General features: G+C 52.4%; 1 protein-coding gene across 3 annotated transcripts in view; it reads left to right on the forward strand.

Moving 5' to 3' along the window:
- The window catches only part of KIF13B (kinesin family member 13B), a 146,546-nt gene that overhangs the window by 98,367 nt on the left and 28,627 nt on the right, over positions 1-19,552 (forward strand). For 2 of the 3 annotated variants that reach the window (XM_055142214.1, XM_055142222.1), the window contains exons 25-36: positions 1,704-1,850; positions 2,428-2,457; positions 3,628-3,727; positions 4,740-4,866; positions 5,433-5,488; positions 6,434-6,558; positions 7,446-7,622; positions 10,054-10,146; positions 13,009-13,161; positions 13,840-13,917; positions 15,094-15,147; positions 17,356-17,376. In XM_055142214.1, coding sequence (XP_054998189.1) covers positions 1,704-1,850; positions 2,428-2,457; positions 3,628-3,727; positions 4,740-4,866; positions 5,433-5,488; positions 6,434-6,558; positions 7,446-7,622; positions 10,054-10,146; positions 13,009-13,161; positions 13,840-13,917; positions 15,094-15,147; positions 17,356-17,376 — 1,161 coding nt within the window. The remainder of the gene's footprint in view (positions 1-1,703; positions 1,851-2,427; positions 2,458-3,627; positions 3,728-4,739; positions 4,867-5,432; positions 5,489-6,433; positions 6,559-7,445; positions 7,623-10,053; positions 10,147-13,008; positions 13,162-13,839; positions 13,918-15,093; positions 15,148-17,355; positions 17,377-19,552) is intronic. The other variant, XM_055142219.1, reaches the window with a different exon arrangement.

Consider the following 19,552-nt stretch of genomic DNA (forward strand, 5'->3'; position numbering starts at 1 on the left):
CTATATATACCTTCTCTGAGTGCCTTAGAAATTCATCTCTCAGGGGCAAGGCCAGGTAATTTTCTGTGGCTTGGTGTAAATAGGATATTTAAGTATGACCCTTGCTAAGTAGAAGTGTTCGAGGTGGTGTGGGATTTATCGGGTAAGATTCTTTTGAATAGTGAGTGTTTTGACCTGGCTGTCGATAGAATTATGTGAAGGCTGAAAAGAATTTTTTAAAAACAAAGGAGCAAGAAGAAAGGTGTAGTGGAAATGGTCTGGGTAGGAGGCACTGCAAGGACAGGGGCTGGGACGAGGGGCTGTAACCAAGGAAATCTTTCCCTGAGGGCCCAGACACACTTAGGTTTAGTATGTTTCAATCTGGGAACCTCTTGCCCTCCAGAAAAGTGGTAGAGGAATTTGACTAAGCTAATGGAAACGGTGGTTTTGTAGTTAAAAATGATTGGATAGCAACAGTTCTAAGAAATTCAGTCTAATAGCCCGAGGCGTTGAGAGGACCTCCTGGGAGCACTGCTGCTCTCAGATCTCCCTCCTCTCACCTTGAGCCCTCGCCCAGAAGGGGTGCGCCTCGGGCAAGGTGAACAAGACTAGGCACTTCAGTGCCAAAACTCCTTTGGATTTGTTTGTTTCTTTTCAGCTTTTTATGTCACACCCAGCAATGCTCAGGGGCTCCTCCTGCCTCCTGCTCTCAGGAATTACCCCTGGCAGTGTTCAGAGGACCATATGGGATGCTGGGGATTGAACCTGGGTCAGCCACGTGTCCGACTGCTGGCCGCTGACCTATTACTCCAGCCCCTCCTTTGGATGTTCAAGATGTGCTCTGAGCTATTCCCTCCACAAGCTATGTGAGACAATGTCCTTGGAAAACAAATATTCAAAGGACATCTGTAGCCCCCCCCCCTTCAAATCTAGCTTGATAGGATTGATCACTGCCTGAATTGATTTTTCCTGACTGATAATGTAAATCTGAGGCATTAAAATCTGGCAGAAGAGCTGGTTTGAGATTGTGTTTTCACATTCCATTTTTCAGATTCTCCTTTATGTTCCTTAAATATAGAGGCCAACTTTGAAATAATTAATTTGAAAATACTGGGAATTTTCTTTCAAAAAATTTCCATTATACATATAGAAAGTCACAATTTTATTTTAAAACACGCTAAAAGTTGGAACACAACACCTCTGTCTCTAGTTTGGCTAAAAATGACTTTGGGAGCATTAGACCAGTGAACCCAGGTTAGTTTCAATTAATTTTCATTCCTAAACTGTGTTTTCTTTTTAAGTATATCATGTTATGCTTACAGAGTGTGATAATCTCTCTTAATATAAAAGTGTCATTCTTTTTCGACAGCAATTTTAATGACTAACGTTCCATTATGCATGCCATAATTTAAGCAGTTATGAATATTATGTATTTAGTTTCCATCCCAAATACAAATTGCGCTTAGCATTGCTCTGAGACTTGTGTGAATCTCCCTCCAGAATCATTGACTTATACAGTCCTGGAAAGTCGGACTGCCGTACCGTGTGGAGGTGAATCGCCCTTCCCAGCGCTTTTCCACTTGCTTTTCCCACCAGCAGCGTACAGAATGACTTGTCTCCTAGCCTGTGGGGCTAGCACTGCAGCCTCCCCGGCCCCATGGGGGTGCTGCTCCTGAGGCCGTCTGCCAGCAGGGGGCCCCCTAACCCCGCCTGTCTCTCTGCAGGGCCAGTCCCGGAGGGTCCAGGTGGCGGTGCGCTCCGTGCAGGACTCGGGCACGCTCCCGCTGATGGAGGAGTGTGTGCTGTCTGTGGGCATCGGCTGCGTCCGGGTCCGGCCCCTCCGGGCCCCCAGGGCCCACGAGCCCTTCCACGTGAGTGCCTCAGCCTGCTCGGGTCCGAGGGAAGGCCCCAGCCCGACCAGGGGGAGTTCTGGGACCGCCGCCCCCCTCGCAGCCCCCCTGACTGTTGTGTCGCCCTGTCCGTGGCAGGCTGAGGGTTAAGTGGCTCAGCCTCCCCGTGATTGCCCTCCTCAGAGCCCCTGCCGGCCTGGGAAGATGGTGCCAGCAGGGGTTTGATTTCCCCTGGGGAGTGGGATGTGAGCCCAGCAGGGAGAGCATTGTACCGGCTCCTGAAAAGGTCAGAGGAGTCTCTCAGAAACGCTCAAGATTTGACTCCAGTTTTCTGAACACCACAAAATCAAGACTGAGGGCTGGGAGGCGGGGGTGGGGAGATGGGAGAGGAAACGTTCTGTTCTTCAGTGAGAAAATACAAGGCACAGAGAAGGAAGCCCTATGCTCTGCTCAGCCTCCCTCTTGGGTAAAGAACCAGCTGTAGGACCGTGGCAGAGCACGCGCCTTACCTGTGCAAAGCATCTGGGTGTCTCCACCCTCCCCACTCCCAAGTGTTTGGATTCTGTGTAATCCATGTTTTTTTTTTTTTTTCTCTCAGGAGGAAGAGGAGGACATGGACAGCTACCAGGTAACTAAGTGCCGGTCAGCGTTATCAAATAAGATTGATTCAAATGTCCAGTGAGTCTGGCCAAACCGATGCTGAATAAAGACATTTCATTTAATGTGGCTTTTCCCCAAATGAAACAGGAGCAAACACTGAGTGTTCCAGACTCTAAAGTCAGAGCTGGTCTCTGTGCAGGTCAACCCTTCCCAGAACTGGGGCTCCCCCTCGGGGACCCCTTCCCATTCCCTGGGAGAACTGTCTCTCCTGCTGAGCCTAGCTGAGCCTAGCATCCTGCAGGTTTGGAATTGGTCTGCCCCCCCCCCCATCAAACACCACCCCACCCCCCCGCCCCTTCCTGATCCCCTGCAAGATTTCCTGTCTGTAAAGTTTGATCTAGTTAGTCTCATTAGTCATTGTTTGGGGCCGTCGGGCTCTTTGGATCCCGATTATGTCATCCAGTGTAGTCACTCTCCTGGGTTGGCACCGCTCTAATTTAATAGAAACGTCTGCCCTCCCGCACGTCCTTGATTAAAAGGAGTGTATCAGATAGGGCTGAACTGCCCTGTGACACCATGGCGGAGCCTTCCTTCAGGCTGACGTTATTCCATTAATCACTGTTCTTTGGATGGGATCTCTCAGCCATTTGGGGTTTTATTCAAGTCGACCCATTGCACATTTCTCTGTCTTGTCCACAAGAATGTCAGGAGCCATTTGGTTAAGTGCCTTGGTGAGATCCAGGCGCACGCTCTCTCTAGCCGGCATTCCACCGAGCAACCCGGCCGGTAACTTCGTTATGGAGGAAGTGAGGTCACGCGGGCACCCAGTCAAGTGCCGAGAGGAGTCTGTAGTCTGCGCCCCCCACCCGCCAGTCTCCGGGGAGAAGCAGGTGTTTACCTGCTCCTGGAGGCCAGTGACACTGTGATTTTCATCCAGCAAAGTGACCCCACAGAGCAGCTCGGTCCCGAGCGCGTGGCCTCGTGCCGCCGAGCCGCAGCTGTCGGGTGTAGGTGCCGGCACGGGACAGCATCATTCCTTGGCGCCTTCCAGCACCACGAGGCGCCTGACTCAGCTCCTGGCAGTGGGGAAGGCCTTGGGACCTTACGTTTGGGACATGGGGGAGGCAGCTGAGGTGGAGCTTGCGTTTGGGATGTAGGGGACGGTGTTGCATTTGCTGCCGTTTCCCCTGTCTCCTAGGATCGAGATTTGGAGAGGCTGCGGAGAAAGTGGCTGAACACGTTAACGAAACGCCAGGAGTACCTCGACGAGCAGCTGCAGAAGCTTGTCAGCAAACATGGTAGGAGAAGCAAGGGGCACGTCCCCCTCACCCCTGGGGTCAGGACGACCCGCCAGCAGTGGGGATGACAGGAGCCTGGGAGCGGGCCTCACCTGGGCCCAGTGCTCACGAGTACTGGGGCGACTCCCTAGTATCTCATGATCTCCGAGTTCTGCTGGTCCAGAGCTTGGCCTGAGGAGGCCACCCCAGCAGTGCTCTCCTGAGAGTGCTCAGGGAGCGGGTGGTGCAGGGAATGAGCTCCCGCTGCCGACTCTTCCGGAACACTGACCCAGCAGTGATTGGCTGGGAGCTGCTCGAGCCCGCCTCCTCCCCCAGCATAGGGCAGGTCCAGTGGGTAGCGCAGACCCAGTCCCACCAAGAGCACCAGCAGGGGTGCTAGGGGGTGACCTGGTGCTGCTCCCCTGCACCCCAATCTCTCTGGTTTCCCATCAGTTTTATAATCACTGATCCAGGGAGGCATTTCTCGGGAGTCCTCATCCACCAGCTCCTGTTCACACAGGCTGGTGTGTGAGCTGCCCGCCCATGGTCTTCATCTTTCCCTCTGGGGGCCGTGGGGTGCTGGAGATGGCACCCCAGGACGTCTTGTGCTGTGTGAGCACCCCAGCTCTTAAAGCTGTCCCCCAGGGCCGGAGCCATAACACAGTGGGGAGGGTGTTTTCCTTGCACGAGGCTGACCCGGGTTCAATCCCGGCATCCCATATGGTCCCCTGAGCACCAGCCAGGAGTGATTCCTGAGTGAAGAACCAGGAGTAACCCTTGAGCATCGATGGGTGTGACCTACCTCCCCCCTCAATTTTTTTTTTAATTTAAAAAATTTTTAAAGCAGCACCAAGGAAATAAAGCTAGCCCCAAGCTGCAAGAACCCACTTGGTTCTCACCCACTCTCTGAACATTTCAAGTCAAAAGAGAAAACAAAACAAAACAAAACAAAAATAGTTGTGTTCCATCGCCCCCCTCCCCCACCCCAGACTCGTCTCAAACTCGTTTCTGATATTCCCTCCTGATGTTCTAGATAAATCCGAGGACGATGCGGACCGGGAGGCGCAGCTTCTGGAGATGAGGCTGACCCTGACGGAGGAGAGGAACGCTGTCATGGTGCCCTCAGCCGGCAGCGGGATCCCGGGGGCCCCCGCGGAATGGTGGGTGTGTGGGGGCGGCCTGGCCTCCACCACACTGAGGGGGAGACTCGGCACAGCCCCGGGGGAAGCAGGGTGTGAATTGGCTGAAGTGTTCAATTATTTTCATAAGTTGGAGCTACTGTGGCCTAAAATCGTATTTTATCAAATAATTGTTATTGGCCCAAGTAATTAAGATTTCTGAGAATCTAAATCAATATTTAGTACCGCCGCACTTAGCATCGGGAAAGCGCGCATGTTAATCACTCGGGTCATTCCCTTCAGGCCCATTTGGTCGTCATGAAACTGCCTGTCCAGGGGTTTTGGTTTCGGTGCTGACTTGACTGTCAGCAGATGTCCTGGGCAATTGAGGGAAATGGAAAGCAGGAAATGAAGCTGCTTCTACGAGATCCCATGTTTAAGTAAGGGCACGTGCAAATGTCCCGTCAGGCAACGCCCTGGTGTCCTGTGGGAATCCCACCGAGGGCTCCCAGGAGAGGCCAGCGGGTGGTGTTTGGGGGGTGGGCTCTGGAAGCCCCCTGGGCATGGGAGAGGTCTGCCCTGAGGTGTCTTTGTCCCTTACATTGCAGGACCCCGGTGCCTGGCATGGAGACGCACATCCCGGTCATCTTCCTGGACTTAAACGGTAAGCGCAGAGGTGCTTTCTCAAGAGTCACCCCGGGCGCCGAGTGCCCCGTGTCATGGGCTTCTGACCTAGCCTGCCTCCAGGCGTGACACTGAGGGAGCGCCAGAGAGCTCTGATGCGAGACATGGGCCAACACTGTGCGAGAACCTTCTCTGGGCCCCCACAGTGGGTCCGTCTCTGGGCACGTGGCCTCATCCTTCACTCTGCTCCCGGGGCGGGCCTTCACTCTGCTCCCGGGGCGGTGGGGGGGTCCCCGCCTCCCCAGAATCTCAGGGTGGCAGCTGCCTCCCGGGGACTCACCAACAGCAGTGCCCAAAGCCTGTTTGCTTAGCCCTGCTTCAGGAGTTCTCTTCTGCCAGCTCTTCCTCCTGCTGGTGCTCCCTTCCGTGCTCCTGTTTGTAGTAGGGGTTTCGGTTTTTGTTTTTTGTTTTGTTTTGTTTCTGGCTTTCTCCCTCTCCCTTGCCTCCAGGTAAGACATTTTAGCTGAATTGGGAGTTGGGGCCCTGGTTGGGCCTAACTGCCCAGAGAGCGCGGGGCAGCCCTCCCGTCGCTGGCTTGTATGGCCGCTTGATTCTCGTACTGAACAAACGGATCACAGGAATCATTCTTGCTTTTTGTTCTTTAGGGTGCTAAAAAGGAGGGGATTTGGGTGTGAGTCCTTTTGCTGACATTGAGAGCTGACCTTGGGTGACCTCTGGGGTATCTTGGCTTTCACGTAAAGTAAGGCCTAAAGGTAGGAGATTGGACCCGTTCATTTTGGCGGCACTTCCCGTCTCTAACATCTGTGAACGGTTTAATGGTCATCATCCGAGGCATGTAAGATTTCAGCGCCAAAAGCAAATGAAATTGGAGGCAGAAGAATTTTGATCCAGGGCATATTGACATTCAGCAGGCAGAGGTGACCCTGGCCCTGCTCCGTACTTAATGGCCCTTCCTCCCTCTTAGCCGATGATTTTAGCTCCCAGGATAACCTCGATGACCCGGAAGCTGGAGGGTGGGATGCGACCCTCACTGGGGAGGAAGAGGACGAGTTCTTTGAGCTGCAGATTGTGAAGGAGCTGGACGGAGAGGTAAGCGCAGTCCAGTCACGTGTCCCTGACTTCCCAGCATGGTGCCGGCTTCGGTGCGTCCGTGTCTCACTCGGGACCAGCAGGAGGCGCTCCCACAGCTCCCGGCATTTGCTCTGACATTTGGGCACGTAGAGTGAGGGTGTAAGCTTTGGTTTTGAGAAGTGAAATTAGGTGTGACAACTTCAGAGACGCCTTCCTTGGGGGTGTTCCTGACAGTGGTGCAGAAGTGAGGTCTAAAGTGAGGAATCCGAGCTGGAGCCATAGCACAGTGGGTAGGGCGTTTGCCTTGCATGCGGCCAAGTCGGATTTGATTTCCAGCATCCCATAGGGTCCCCCGAGCACTGCCAGGAATAATTCCTGAGTGCACAAGCCAGGAGTAACCCCTGTGCATCACCGGCTGTGACCCAAAAAGCAAAAAAATTAATAATAAAATAAATTGAGGAATCCACAGACAGACCCACGCTCCCAACCTTGCAGCTTGCCGGGGCCCTGGGCTAGAGGGAGGTGGCTTCGGCGCCCCTGACTGAAGCCACAGCCCCTGCTCTTGCTTCCTCTTGATTGACTCCGCAAGGAAATTAATTCTGTGTGTGTGCTATGAGCAAGGCAGGAAAAGCGACAGGATGTTCACAGGAGATGAGAGATCGACATCCGCCACACTGAATCTGCCGCTTTTCTCTGTGCTGGGAGGGCTTTTGACAAAATGAGAGAGCGCCAGCCAGCCAAGAGCATTCCGTGCCCCCCAGCTTGGGTCCGAGGCTGCCCCTCCTCCCCGAGGCCTCTGGGAGGGTCGGGGGCAGACCCGTGTATGTGCCCGGACATGCCCTGTGTGGGTTTCTTGGGGGCGCCCGGGGAAGAGCAGGCCCTCAGGTCCTCTGTCCTGCCCACAGGCGAAGGTGGAGGCGTCGTGGGACTCGGCGGTGCACGGCTGCCCGCAGCTCAGCAGAGGGACGCCGGCCGACGAGCGCGTGTTCCTCATCGTGCGGGTGACAGTGCAGCTGAGCCACCCGGCCAACATGCAGCTGGTGCTGCGCAAACGCATCTGTGTGCACGTTCACGGCCGGCAGGTGAGGCCGGACTGCAGCCAGGCGCCCTGGGGTGCTCTGGCCTGTAGCCACTCCCCAGGCCTGAACTCTGCGGCCTTGACCTCCTCTCGGGCCATGTTAATTTTAAATTGAGGTGATGTGGGCCATACTTTGGGGTGAAAGCACGTTTGCCCCCCTGTTGAAGCTTGGCCTGCAGGCAACACGCAGCTCCGCCCCTCATTTGTCTCTGCCCTGCCCGCCCCCAGCCGTTCATTCAGGGAGACCGGCAGGGCTAACCCCCCCGGCCCCCTGTGTCCAGACTCCCTGTACTCTGGGTGCCGCAAGCTGTGCCAGGCGGGAGGGCCCTGTTGGCCTTGCCTGTTGGTCTAGGGTCCCCCGGGACGCGGAGTCTCACCGCCAGACTGTGGCGCCCGTGCCGTCCCCTTCACTGCCTCCTATGTCAGCTTGTGAGTTCGGAGAGCGACTCTGCCAGGCTTTGGAGTTAAAAACACGCAGTAAAAAACACTTTAGAGTGAAACCCAAGCAGGGGTGAGCCCGGCGTCTCTCTGTTGTGGCAGGGACACGCACACCGGATCTCCCAGGCCAGTGGCAGAGGACTCGAGGAAGTGCCGTGGAAGGGACAGGACGGGTGGGCAGATGTGGCCAGACGGGGTGTCCCAGGTGGCCACGGGCAAGGCGGAGAGTCGTGGAGGGAGGGCGAGGGAACCCGCGCCTTCCCCTGACCCGCCCCAACTCACTTCTCTGAGGCCTTCTCAATTTACCGACCAAAACAGGATAGAGAAAAATAAATCTTTTTATTGTAAAAGAGCACAGTCATGGCTGGCAGAGTCCTAGATGTAATCTCCACCCCTAAAAATTAATCTTTAGTTCCAAATGTCACACCGATATCAATCTTGGAAATGAAGACTGGCGCTAATGCTGGTAGGATTGCAGCTCTGCGGCTTGGTGATCTGACATCAATAAAACCCAGGCCGGCGGGCTAGCGCCTGACGGTTTTGCCGCCTCTGCCTCTCTCGCCTTCCTCGTCCCCCTTCTCAGAGGCTGAGGGGTGGGGACACAGGTGCAGGGGGAGTGTGTCCGGGCTTGAGGTTCTAGGGCCGGCTCCGGGGCTATGGTATTCCCACAGCTAGCCCCACACACTCCTGATGGGCAGGAGGCCTCGTGGGGTCACTGGGTCTCCCCCAGGGTTTCATTTGGTTTTTATTCAGACTTTCATTGTTGGTGCAGGAGGTGACCGCACTTGGCTGCATCCATCTCCCCTGGCTGTGGTAGTTTAAGGGTTTTCCCTCCCACTTCCCAAGAGTTCATGCCTGCAGCCCAGATGACCTCAGATCCTAAGACAATCAGAGTCATCTGTACAAATAGAAGACAAGTACCCTAGCTTCGCTGAGACCCCCCAGCCCCCCGCAGCTGCTGCTGTGCCGTGACCAGTGTGATCTGCAAATGGCTCAGTGTCCAAGGCTGAAGGGGCGAGCACAGAGGGATTAAAAAAATGAAAACGGTCTTTGTGTTCAGAGAGGCTAAAATCTTTTTACAAATGAACTGAAGGTCGGCGAATGGAGAAGAAATAATTTTTAATCAGGGTTGGGATTATGGAATTCTAAGACCAGACGACTTGATTTTGCTCCACTCTTTGGGGTAATTTTGCATATGTCGGATACTTCTTTTGCATGGAGAAAAGGTTCTGTGTGAGATTAATAGTCCCCCTCCTTATCTTTATTCGCCGATCGTCTTCCGCCCTCGCCCTGCTCTCTCTGGCCTCTGCAGGCCGCTCAGTCGTAGCAGCATCTTCAAATGAGTCATCTATGCATTGATTCAACAGTTCAGTTCCTAACCGTGCAGAGCGCGCGGTCAGCATAAACAATGACCAGGCACTCTTAAATCATCCTTCATAACGATCCTGCTTTGGTCGAGAATTTAATGCCTGAACTTGTCAATATTCATGGTACAAGATGTCCATCGTGCTGAGAGAGAGAGCGAGAGAAAGAGAGCGAGAGAGAGAGAGAGAGAGAGAGAGAGAGAGAGAGAGAGAGAGAGAGAGAGAGAGAGAGAGAGAGAGAGAGAGAGAGAAGAACAAAAGAGAAGAGTCCGCACGGCCCCTGCCCACCCGCTGTCAGGTCATTTGAGTGTAGAGTCAGCAGTCGGTAGCTGGGCCAATGTTGGGCTTCAGTTTCTGACTGACCAGCTCAGACTGTCTCTGTGCTTGCCTCTCGTGGACCCAGCCAGGGCCCTGCCACACGGTACATGCCCAGTACATCAGTTTTGTGCACCATAGATGGGTGGAGGAACCCACCTTCATGGTGTGGCTTCCAGCTTGCTGGTACTGGAAATTGGTCCTGGTTATTTTTGGTTCAAGCGAATGCCATTTCCTTTATGCTGTTTCCCTGTTAATGTAAACTTTTTTTTTTTTTTGGAGGTGGGAAACCGTGTCTTCTATTTTGTTTTTCTCTAGGGTTTTGCTCAAAGTCTCCTAAAAAAGATGTCTCATCGAAGTTCTATTCCTGGCTGCGGAGTGACTTTTGAAATTGTCTCCAATATTCCAGAGGTAAAGGATCATATGAAACTTGAATTTGCTTAAAATAAACAGGTAAGGGGCTGGAGCGATAGCACAGCAGGTAGGGCATTTGCCTTGCATGCAGCCGACCCGGGTTCGAATCCCAGCATCCCATATGGTCCCCTGAGCACTGCCAGGAGTCATTCCTGAGTGCAGAGCCAGGAGTGACCCCTGTGCATCGCCAGGTGTGACCCCAAAAAAGCAAAAAAATATATAATAATAATAAAATAAACAGGTAAAAAGAGCCAACCCTCCCTCTCATAAGTCACACAACTCAAGAAACACATTCTATGAGAAAGCCTATCGAGAGAAATAGTATCTCTGTGTTTGTAGAAGAATTTCCTAATCTTAACTTGATTCAGAGTAAATGCCCTTGTGACTGGGAAAGTTCTGGTTTTCACTGTTTTATTAAAGGACAGTTTTTTGAGGAAAAGCAACACCAACACCTCGTTCATAGAAGGTGGAGGAGAACATCATAAACCCAGGGCCCTGTCCTTGGCTTCCTTTTCTTTCTTCATCAGCCTTCCCTCACTTGTCCTTCCCTTGTCTTCTCCAGAAGGGCTTTTTGTGGAAGGGGGCTTTTTGGGGGGTCACACCCAGCAATGCTCAGGGGTTACTCCTGGCTCTGCACTCAGGAATCACTCCTGGTGGTGCTTTCGGGACCATATGGGATGGCAGGGATTGAACCCAGTCAGCTGCGTGCAAGGCAAACGCCCTACCTGCTGTACTATCACTCCAGCCCCTTTCAATAATTTTTCCTTATGAAATAAGCTTCCCCACGGCCCTCAGAAAGGGTGTCGGCCTTGGACCCTGTTCACCCACGTTCAGTCCCTGGCATTGCCTCTGGTGCGCTGGAGTTTCTGGCAGGGGGCCAGCAGTAAGGTCTAAGCACTATGGGGTGTGGCCACCCAAACCAAACCAAAACAAAAGTCTCCCCAATTTATAGGCACTGGGCAGACTTAATAGTAAGAAGTGGCCATAGGGGCAGGGGTGGGGGAGATGGAGGAGAGAGAGACAGAGACAGAGACAGAGGAGGGAGAGAGAGGGGGAGAGAGGAGACAGAGAGGAGAGCGAGAGAGAGAGGGGAGAGAGAGGGAGAGAGAGAGAAAGAGAAGAGAGAGAAAGAGGAGAGAGAGAGAAGAGAGGAGACCGTCTCCCAAGGAGAATGAGAGCATATTCCCACAAAGACGTCAACAAGAAAACACAGAACTGCTTAGCCCAGAATGACCTTAGACATCAATCCAGACACCTCCCAGTAGATGCGAGGCTGAACACACGGAGGCTCATCCACACGGCGTCACACTGCCGAGGCACACAGGCGAGAAAGGGTCTCTGAAAGGGTCTCACTGTCCACTCAGCTCAGGAAGCTAGACACTGCACAGTTCTGAATCAGGGTGTGTGTGGAGGACACTGCATAAGGGGAGGCTGGAGACTGACCCGAAGGCCCAGAGGCAGTTCCTGAGCTGAGGGGGATGCTCCCCATCTTGGACCCAGCAGTGCTCACTTCCCTGGGCCCAGGACACAGGCCTTGCTTGCTTCCGACCTGGGTCCAATTCCTGGAGCCAAGTGGCCCCCCAAGCACCCCTAGGTGTATGTTTGGAAGCCCCCTAGCACTGCTGGGTGGTCCCTGTGCCCTCATGCCTTAGCACCAGCTGCCAGCGCAATCAGCTGGGAACCCAGGATGTGACTCCCTGAGCTCCTGTTGGAAGCACCTCATTTCCCCCTCTTCAGTGCATGTTTCTTTCGGACCCTGGAATGTAGAGCCATGTAAAGAGCACTGTATCCAGAGTCAAGATGTCCCCGTTCTGGGCACTCTCTGGCCAATCATGTGGCTTTCCTTTTTCTCCCTCTAGGAAATCAAGGATCCTTCTTTTTCCAGGCTCACGAATCAAATGAATTACTGTAGGAAACAATAGTCTTTGGAGCTTCAACTGCCCTCCAAGTTCTTCCATATTTTATCTGCTTTGAGACTTACATAAAATTTCAAAAATAAGCCTGAGGTTGGACTGTGTCCTGTCATTAATAATAGCCTAAAATTACTTGGCAGAGTTGTTTTTCTCTGCAGTGGTATATAAAATAATGTTTTTTCCTTATGGTTGGCACTTTAAGATGAAGGGGCATATGGATGTATATTTTTTTCATGTCTGACAGAATTGTAACAAATTTATAGGTAAAGAATCTGACTTTCCCTGAGAAGGGGAATTTGTGAGGGGTCCAGTTTGCGCCACCTAAGGAGGTATTCAGGGGGCGGCTCTTGTCATTATTCTTCATGGGGAAATAGGCCTTGCCCTGGGGGCCAGGTGGGCGCAGCTCCCCCTGCAGGCAGAGCAAGGATTTACCTCTTAGATTCTCTGCTCCGCCCAGTGGGTCTCTGCTGCAGCCCAGCTGGGGGTCGAGATCAGACTGCCTCCATGTTCAGTTGTGGTCATGGGGGCGCGGCTTGGAAGGGAGGAGAAACCTCGCCCTCCTCCCCCTCGGCCTCTCTGCCTGTGTCTGCCCCTTCTGGGGGGTGGCCTGCCCCTCCTTTTCTTCCTGCCTCTTGCTTCTCAGGCTGTCTGCCCCCAGGTGCATTTCCAGCCCTCACTCTGAGCCCCTTCTAACCCATCATGGTTCTGTTACAGTGAAAAGATGCTGAGCACCTGTGGCTGAGCATGTGCTTCATGGTCACTCCACCCTGTTTATTTAGCTGGCCTCCCGTTAGCCTGAGCGCCGTGTAGCCCATGATTTCTATGGGGAGGTATGTTTCCTGGTGCATGGCATTCCGGCTGACGTCCCTGCAGATCAAGAAGCTTTGATCGTGTTTTCTTTGGCCACCTGCTTGCCAAAGAAATAATAACTCCCTGTCTCCTCCAGGATGCCCAGGGTGTGGAGGAACGAGAGACCTTAGCAAGAATGGCAGCGAACGTTGGCAGCACCGCGTCTGCCGACTCGGAAGCGTACATCGAGAAGTACTTGCGGAGCGTGCTGGCCGTGGAGAACCTCCTCACGCTGGACCGGCTCCGCCAGGTGAGCCCGGGTGGGCCTCGCTCCTGCGTCCCCTCCAGGCGATGGGTGGCACCTGCAGATCTCACACACCTGCCGGTCCTCCCCGAGGAGAATTAATTTTTCCCGACACCAACGGGATCTAGATGCTTCGAATGCCAGTGGGGCGGGAATGGAGCATGTTCTTGTTGGTTCAAGAATTGACAAGATTTTTCAATATTTCAGAATTCCCTGATATTGGGCAATGTTGTTGCCCCAAGTCCCTGTGCAGTAAAGCACACTAACAGTGACCTGCGCGCTGAGACAGGACAGACCCTCTGTTCAGCTCAGCACGGCTGCCACAGCCTGAGCGGGTCCCTGGGAGGGGGAGGAGACAGGTTGTGATCCTTCACGAACACTACGCCTCACGTGGCCTTGCCACACTGGGAGCTCAGTTTCTGAAGCCCGGGTGTGCTAAGAAGAACGTGGGGTGCTCTGATTCCCGTGCTCTTGCTCTGGGAGTCACTGGGGCCGCCAGCAGCCGACCAGGAGAAGGAGGTGGTGACGCCGTGCAGCATGACTCACTCGGGCTCTTCCAGAGTGATGGCAGGTGGATCTTTGCCACCGGAGAAGAGGCCTGGGTAGGAAGAGTGTGGGGACGTGGAGGCTGGGCAGTGCTTCTGGGTGCTAACCTCCTCTTCCCCGTGTGTTTGCGGGCGGCAGGAAGTGGCTGTGAAGGAGCAGTTGACGGGCAAGGGGAAACTGGGCAGGAGGAGTATCAGCTCACCCAGCGTGAACCGCGTGAGTACCAGCCCGCAGCCCCACGCTCTCAGCCCACACACGTCCTCCTGGCCTGCGCTGTCCGAGAGCCCCTGCTCAGCTCCCAGTGGCACCTGCTGGCCCTCTGTCACGGGGCAGGTCCCCACAGAAGCTTCTCTTCTTACCGGCACCTCCAGTAGACATGGCAGCAGTGTCTTGGACTCTAGCAAGGCTCGCCGAGTGCCCAGGGCAAGCCAGTGAAAAGCTTAACTCCATTACTTGTAAATTGAGGAGAAGTCTGAACTAGGGTTACAAACTCAATTGCTCACTGGCCCTGCAGACTCTAAATGAGTAAAAGTAATGAGGTTTGTTTCATAACAGTGTGTTACGTTTGTGGTTTTGTTGTTGTCGTTGTTTTTTTTTTTTAGAAAAGAGACAAAGTTTATTTTTTTTTTTTTTTGCTTTTTGGGTCACACCCAGCGATGCTCAGGGGTTACTCCTGGCTTTGCACTCAGGAACTACTCCCGGCGGTGCTTGGGGGACCATATGGGATGCCGGGGATCGAACCCGGGTCGGCCGCGTGCAAGGCAAACGCCCTACCCGCTGTGCTATCGCTCTGGCCCCAGAGACAAAGTTTAAGTGCATACTGATCATATAAACAATATTTACAAAGAAAGTTTTCCTTTACTTTTTATAAAGATGTGGCTCTGAGAAATCTTAGGCTTTTGCGTTGTTCACCAAGTCATTCCCCAGCAGCTTCCCTGAGCCCCAGCGCTTGTCCTGGGCCCCTGATGCCATGTGGGAGCCTCCAGAGAAATGTCCTCTCTGTCCTTCAGCTTGCGAGAGGCCCGGCTTGGTGGGGTCTGCAGATGCAGTGTTGAGGACCCAGGGTTTCCGCCAGCAGTCGGTGATGCAGAAAGAAGCTCAGAAGCAGCCCGGGGCCTCAGGGTGGGGCCTGCACAAATGCTTCGCCTCTCTCCTGCCCCCACCCCACACACACTCCTGCCAGCTGTTTCCAGGAACAAACAGCATCTGGTCTCCCTCGAACCTCCCACCTTCACATTGTGGAGAATTAATCCTGTTTAAAAATGATCTCCCCAGCCACATATTGGTTAGGGTTAATGTCTAGCGTCTCCACCTCCATGCCACTCCAGCATTCTGGGACCCCGGCCTCTCGGCTACTGCTTAACGGCTAACCCCTCCCTGTCTCTTCTCCAGCTCTCCGGCAGCCGCCAGGACCTTATTCCCACCTATAGTCTCGGGAGCTACAAGGTAAGTGTTAATTGGATGAGCCTGATGCTGATGGAATGATGGAAAAAGGATGTACAGTTACACCAATAAGTCAATGTTATTTGTCAAAAGAAAGAAAACTAGGAACGGAAAATTTGTACCTATGATTAATTATTTGATTGTATAGTAAATGTTTAACCAAGTATCAAGCATGCATTCACATGAAGGAATCCAGTTCCTTTAAAATTGTCATGACTAGATGTCACGTGGTATTGTTCAGCCTCCATCACGGAGAGAGCAGCTTCCTTATTGGTTGGTGAACCTGATAATACCCTGAATAAAGAATCTTTATGAGTCTTTGCCTGAAGGAGGTCAACTTCTCCCTATAAAATGACCCCCTAGGAGAGGGCGAGAGAGGAATCGGGGTATAGATTTTTAAAATAAGAGAGGCTATTTAATCAGAAAAGCTGAGTGAGGTTTATTGTTTTATTATTATTAATTATCCTGCAGTCCATTTTGCATATGTTTGAAGTTTATCTTTTTTTTTTCTTTTTGGGTCACACCTGGCGATGCACAGGGGTTACTCTTGGCTCTGCACTCAGGAATTACCCCTGGCCATGCTCAGGGGACCATATGGGATGCTGGGATTCGAACCCGGGTCGGCCTCGTGCAAGGCAAACGCCCTACCCACTGTGCTATTGCTCCAGCCCCCATGAAGTTTATCCTTTTAAAAGTTAAGAAAAAACATTTAAGTTGATAAATCCATCCGATTCATTTCTAAGACCCAGGTGGTTAGTTGCTGGCCTGACCTTGTGTGTGATTCTGCCCAGGCTCCGCTGATCCCTCAGACCCATGCCCAGAGCATGACTGAAGGTGACCTGCTCAGGGCCGGGGTTTTAGAAGATCAGTTTTAAAAGTCTTTGATTTTTTGGGTGACACCCAGCGACCACTCTTGGGTCACTCCCTAAGACTGCTCTGCGGGCCTCGGTCTCCCTGCGTGGTGAGTGTGTCTGTTTTCATACACACAGGGCCTTAGAGAGACCCTGTGCCTTGTCCGTGTGGCTGTGGCCTGTAGAACAGCCCCCTCCCTGTCCCTAAGATGCCGGCTGTCACCGAAGTGCCAGTCTGTGCTTGCTTCCTGGTGGTGCTCCCTGGTGGTGCTCCCTTTCTGGCTTCCTTTGAGCACCCTCAGCCTGGTATTTGACCTGTCTGCCTGTCATCAGTGTCTCAGTTCCATGGACAGCTCTTATGTTTGGACCAGTAGGTAGACTAAGTGTCCCTCTGTGGAGACCCAAGCCCCCAGTTTCCCTGGAGCAGGGCTCTTAGGGAACATCCTTGAACAGCCGTGAGGACATGCTCAGGGAGCAGTGACACGTGGGTGGGTGGAAATTCAGGGGACATCAGAAGACAGGGTGCAGGGAACTCCAGGCTGCCCGTCTTGCCTCAGTAGTGGGGAGACCAGGGGCTCCCCGCTTCCAAAGAAGTCCCCTTCAGCGGGTCTGCTATCTTAAAGCAGAACCTCTTACCAGGGGAAAGTCGCTATTCTTAATATTAAGTGTTTTTTTTTACTTTCAAGAGAAGAAACACTTGCCTACTGGAGGCCTTTCCAGTGATTCAACAAAAAGCATCTTAATTGTGGCATTGCCTTTAATTCGCACTCCCTCACACAAAGAGTTCCTCAGGTTTGGGGGGTCGGGTCAACATCCCGTTCAGCACCCACGCCCAGCAGCGAGCTCCCAGCCCGGAGCAGGCACTCAGCAGCCCAGAGTTTGCAGTGTTGGAATCTGGTCTGGTTAAACACAGGCATACAGGCACATGCTGTCGGCATGGACCCACCACTCTAGACACGGCTGGAGAAACAGGGGCCTGTGAGCTGCGGGGCTGCAGGGCTGCACCAAGGTTGGTGCCCAGAGGCAAATTGGCATGGCCTCTGCTGGGGGGGACAGTGGGCGAGACTTCCCACTGCGCCCCTTGCCCAGGTATTCTGCTTGGGATCATATGAACAAATCATCTTCTTAAAAGGGAAGTATGTTAAAGTGTTCAACTCTTATTCTTACCCCTCTGCCTGGTTGGAGGCTTTTGCTCTGTGGGATGGGGTGATTTGAGACACTTTCTAGTTGCTTTACCCATCCCTTGTCGTCCCCAAGTCCCAAGGGGAAAGTACCCAAGAAATTGTTTTAGGAATTGCAAAGACTTATGTTGTTGTTTGTTTTTTTTTCTTTTCTTTTGGTGATTTCCTGCATTCTTCAGTTCTCAGAGACCCAGGGAGAGGTAATTACTCCATTAGGTTTTCCTAATGAGTGGGATACAAGTGCTATCCTACTACCCAAACTCTTGCCTGCTCTCAGCAGCCTTGACAAGGATGCCTGTCCCTCTGTCTCGGTGTCCCTCAACGGTCATCCATGGATCTCTCTCACCAATACTGTAATTTTGCATTCTAGTGCAATTACAGTTCCTAAGTCTGTAAAGATAAGTAAGTTTGAGGGCCACATGCAAGGCAAGCGCCCCACCTGCTGTCCTGTTGCTCAGGCCCCGGAATGTCATTTTTACAAGATGACTAAACCTGATACCACGTCATTTCTTGCTCTGATCTGTGATAGTCAGTGTATATAATTCCTTTCCAGTGTTCTTGTCGCCCAGCATGAAGACTGTAAGGTGTTTGATCAGATGAGGCCAGGAATGAAGGTGTTTGCTAACTGTAGAAGACTCGGGAGTGTGGGGCATGGGGCTGAACTCAGGGCGAGCAGAGGATACAGATAAACGTCAGAGATGAGGTGACTGTGCCCTCTAGGGCAGACACGTGGGAGAGAGAAGGGGCACCAGGCGTTCCTTGGGCTCCAGACCATCTGAGTTGGTTTCTCTGTGTGCAGAAGAGAGTCTAGTCAGAAATACAATTTCAGCTGGGGCTGGCTGATGTTGAAAATGGGTTTTGCAATAATAGAAAACTGTAATTACATTTAGTGACATTTACCTTGTGAGCTGTGTGGGCCTATTTCTGTGTTTCTCTCTTTATTTCCATTTCTCCAGTCTTGATTGCAAGATCAGAATTGCAGATGACAGAAGTGGCTATACTGCGTCCCCCCCTCTCCCCCCACCTGCCCTGTCCTGGTTTTCAGCTAAAATCTTTGCAAGGCCCATAGCTGGAGCAGAGTAGTGCTTGTAGGGGTTAGGCTGGGGGGTGATGGGGGTACTTGGCCACACCCAGTAGAGCACAGGGATCACTTTTGGTAGTCTTGGAGACCATACAGGATGCTGGAATCAAACCAGTTGCAAGGCAAGTGCCCTACCCGCTATTTTGTCACTCTTTCCCCAACTTTCAAATTAACCTTAAGGCCTAAATAAGAAATCACTCTTGAGAAGATAGGCTTTTTAATTAAAAGTATAAAATAGCCCTCGTTGCACTGATCTTGCTCTTTACTCTTACTCAGCATTTCACCATTATCATCAGACTCTTGTTTTTAAGCAGGTCTCACAAAACTTTAGCAACAAGCTTATGACGGCCTCTCAGCAGGGCCTTGCGTGAGGCACGGCCTCTTCCCCGGAGCTCGTGCACTCCCAGCCTGGTGAAATGTCACCAGCACTTCTCTCTACCTGCCTGTGTCGCCGTCCAGATAAACACAGACTCTTGATGGTGGGAAAGCCAAAGCTTTTATGTCTGGCTGCAGGAAGGCGGCAGGTTCATGGAGCAGCTCGTGGCCTTCCTCGCCAGCCTTGCATGGCTGGCACTGCTCCCGTAGAGCATAGAACCGCCGGGACAAGTGCTCGCCCAGAGGGTTTGAGTTGTTGATGTTGTTGGTTTTTAAATTTAACGTTTTTATTGAATCACCATAAGATACAGTTACAAAGCTTTCATGATTAAGTTTCAGTCATACAGTGTTGCAACACCCATCCCTCCACCAGTGCACATTTCCCACCACCAATATCCCCTGTATCCCTCCCGTCACCCCCATCCCACCCCCTGCCTCTCTGGCAGACACTTTCCTTCTTACTCTCTCTCTCCCCTTTTGGACAACATGGTTTGCAGAACAGAGACTGAAAGGTCATTGTATTTGGTCCTTTGTCTACTTTCAGCACACCTCTCCCATCCCGAGCGGTCCCTCCAGCCATCATTGTCTTTGTGGTCCCTTCTCTATCCCAGCTGCCTTCTCCACAGCACATGAGGCAGGCTGCCAACCATGGAGCAATCCTCCTGGCCTTTGCCTCTACTGTCCTGGGGTGTTAGTCTCATACTATGTTACATCCCACAAGTGAGTGCAGTTGTTCTATGTCTGTCCCTCTCCTTCTGGCTCATTTCACTTAGCATGACACTCTTCATGTCCATCCATTTATAAGCGAATTTCGTGACTGTATTTTTTTCTAACAGCTGAGTACTATTTCACTGTGTAGATGTATCATAGTTCCTTTAACCAGTCATCTGTTCTTGGGTTTGAGTTCTTTGAATTCAGCC

Source organism: Sorex araneus, chromosome 1, assembly GCF_027595985.1.
Source record: "Sorex araneus isolate mSorAra2 chromosome 1, mSorAra2.pri, whole genome shotgun sequence".
In the NCBI taxonomy this organism is placed as follows: domain Eukaryota; kingdom Metazoa; phylum Chordata; class Mammalia; order Eulipotyphla; family Soricidae; genus Sorex; species Sorex araneus.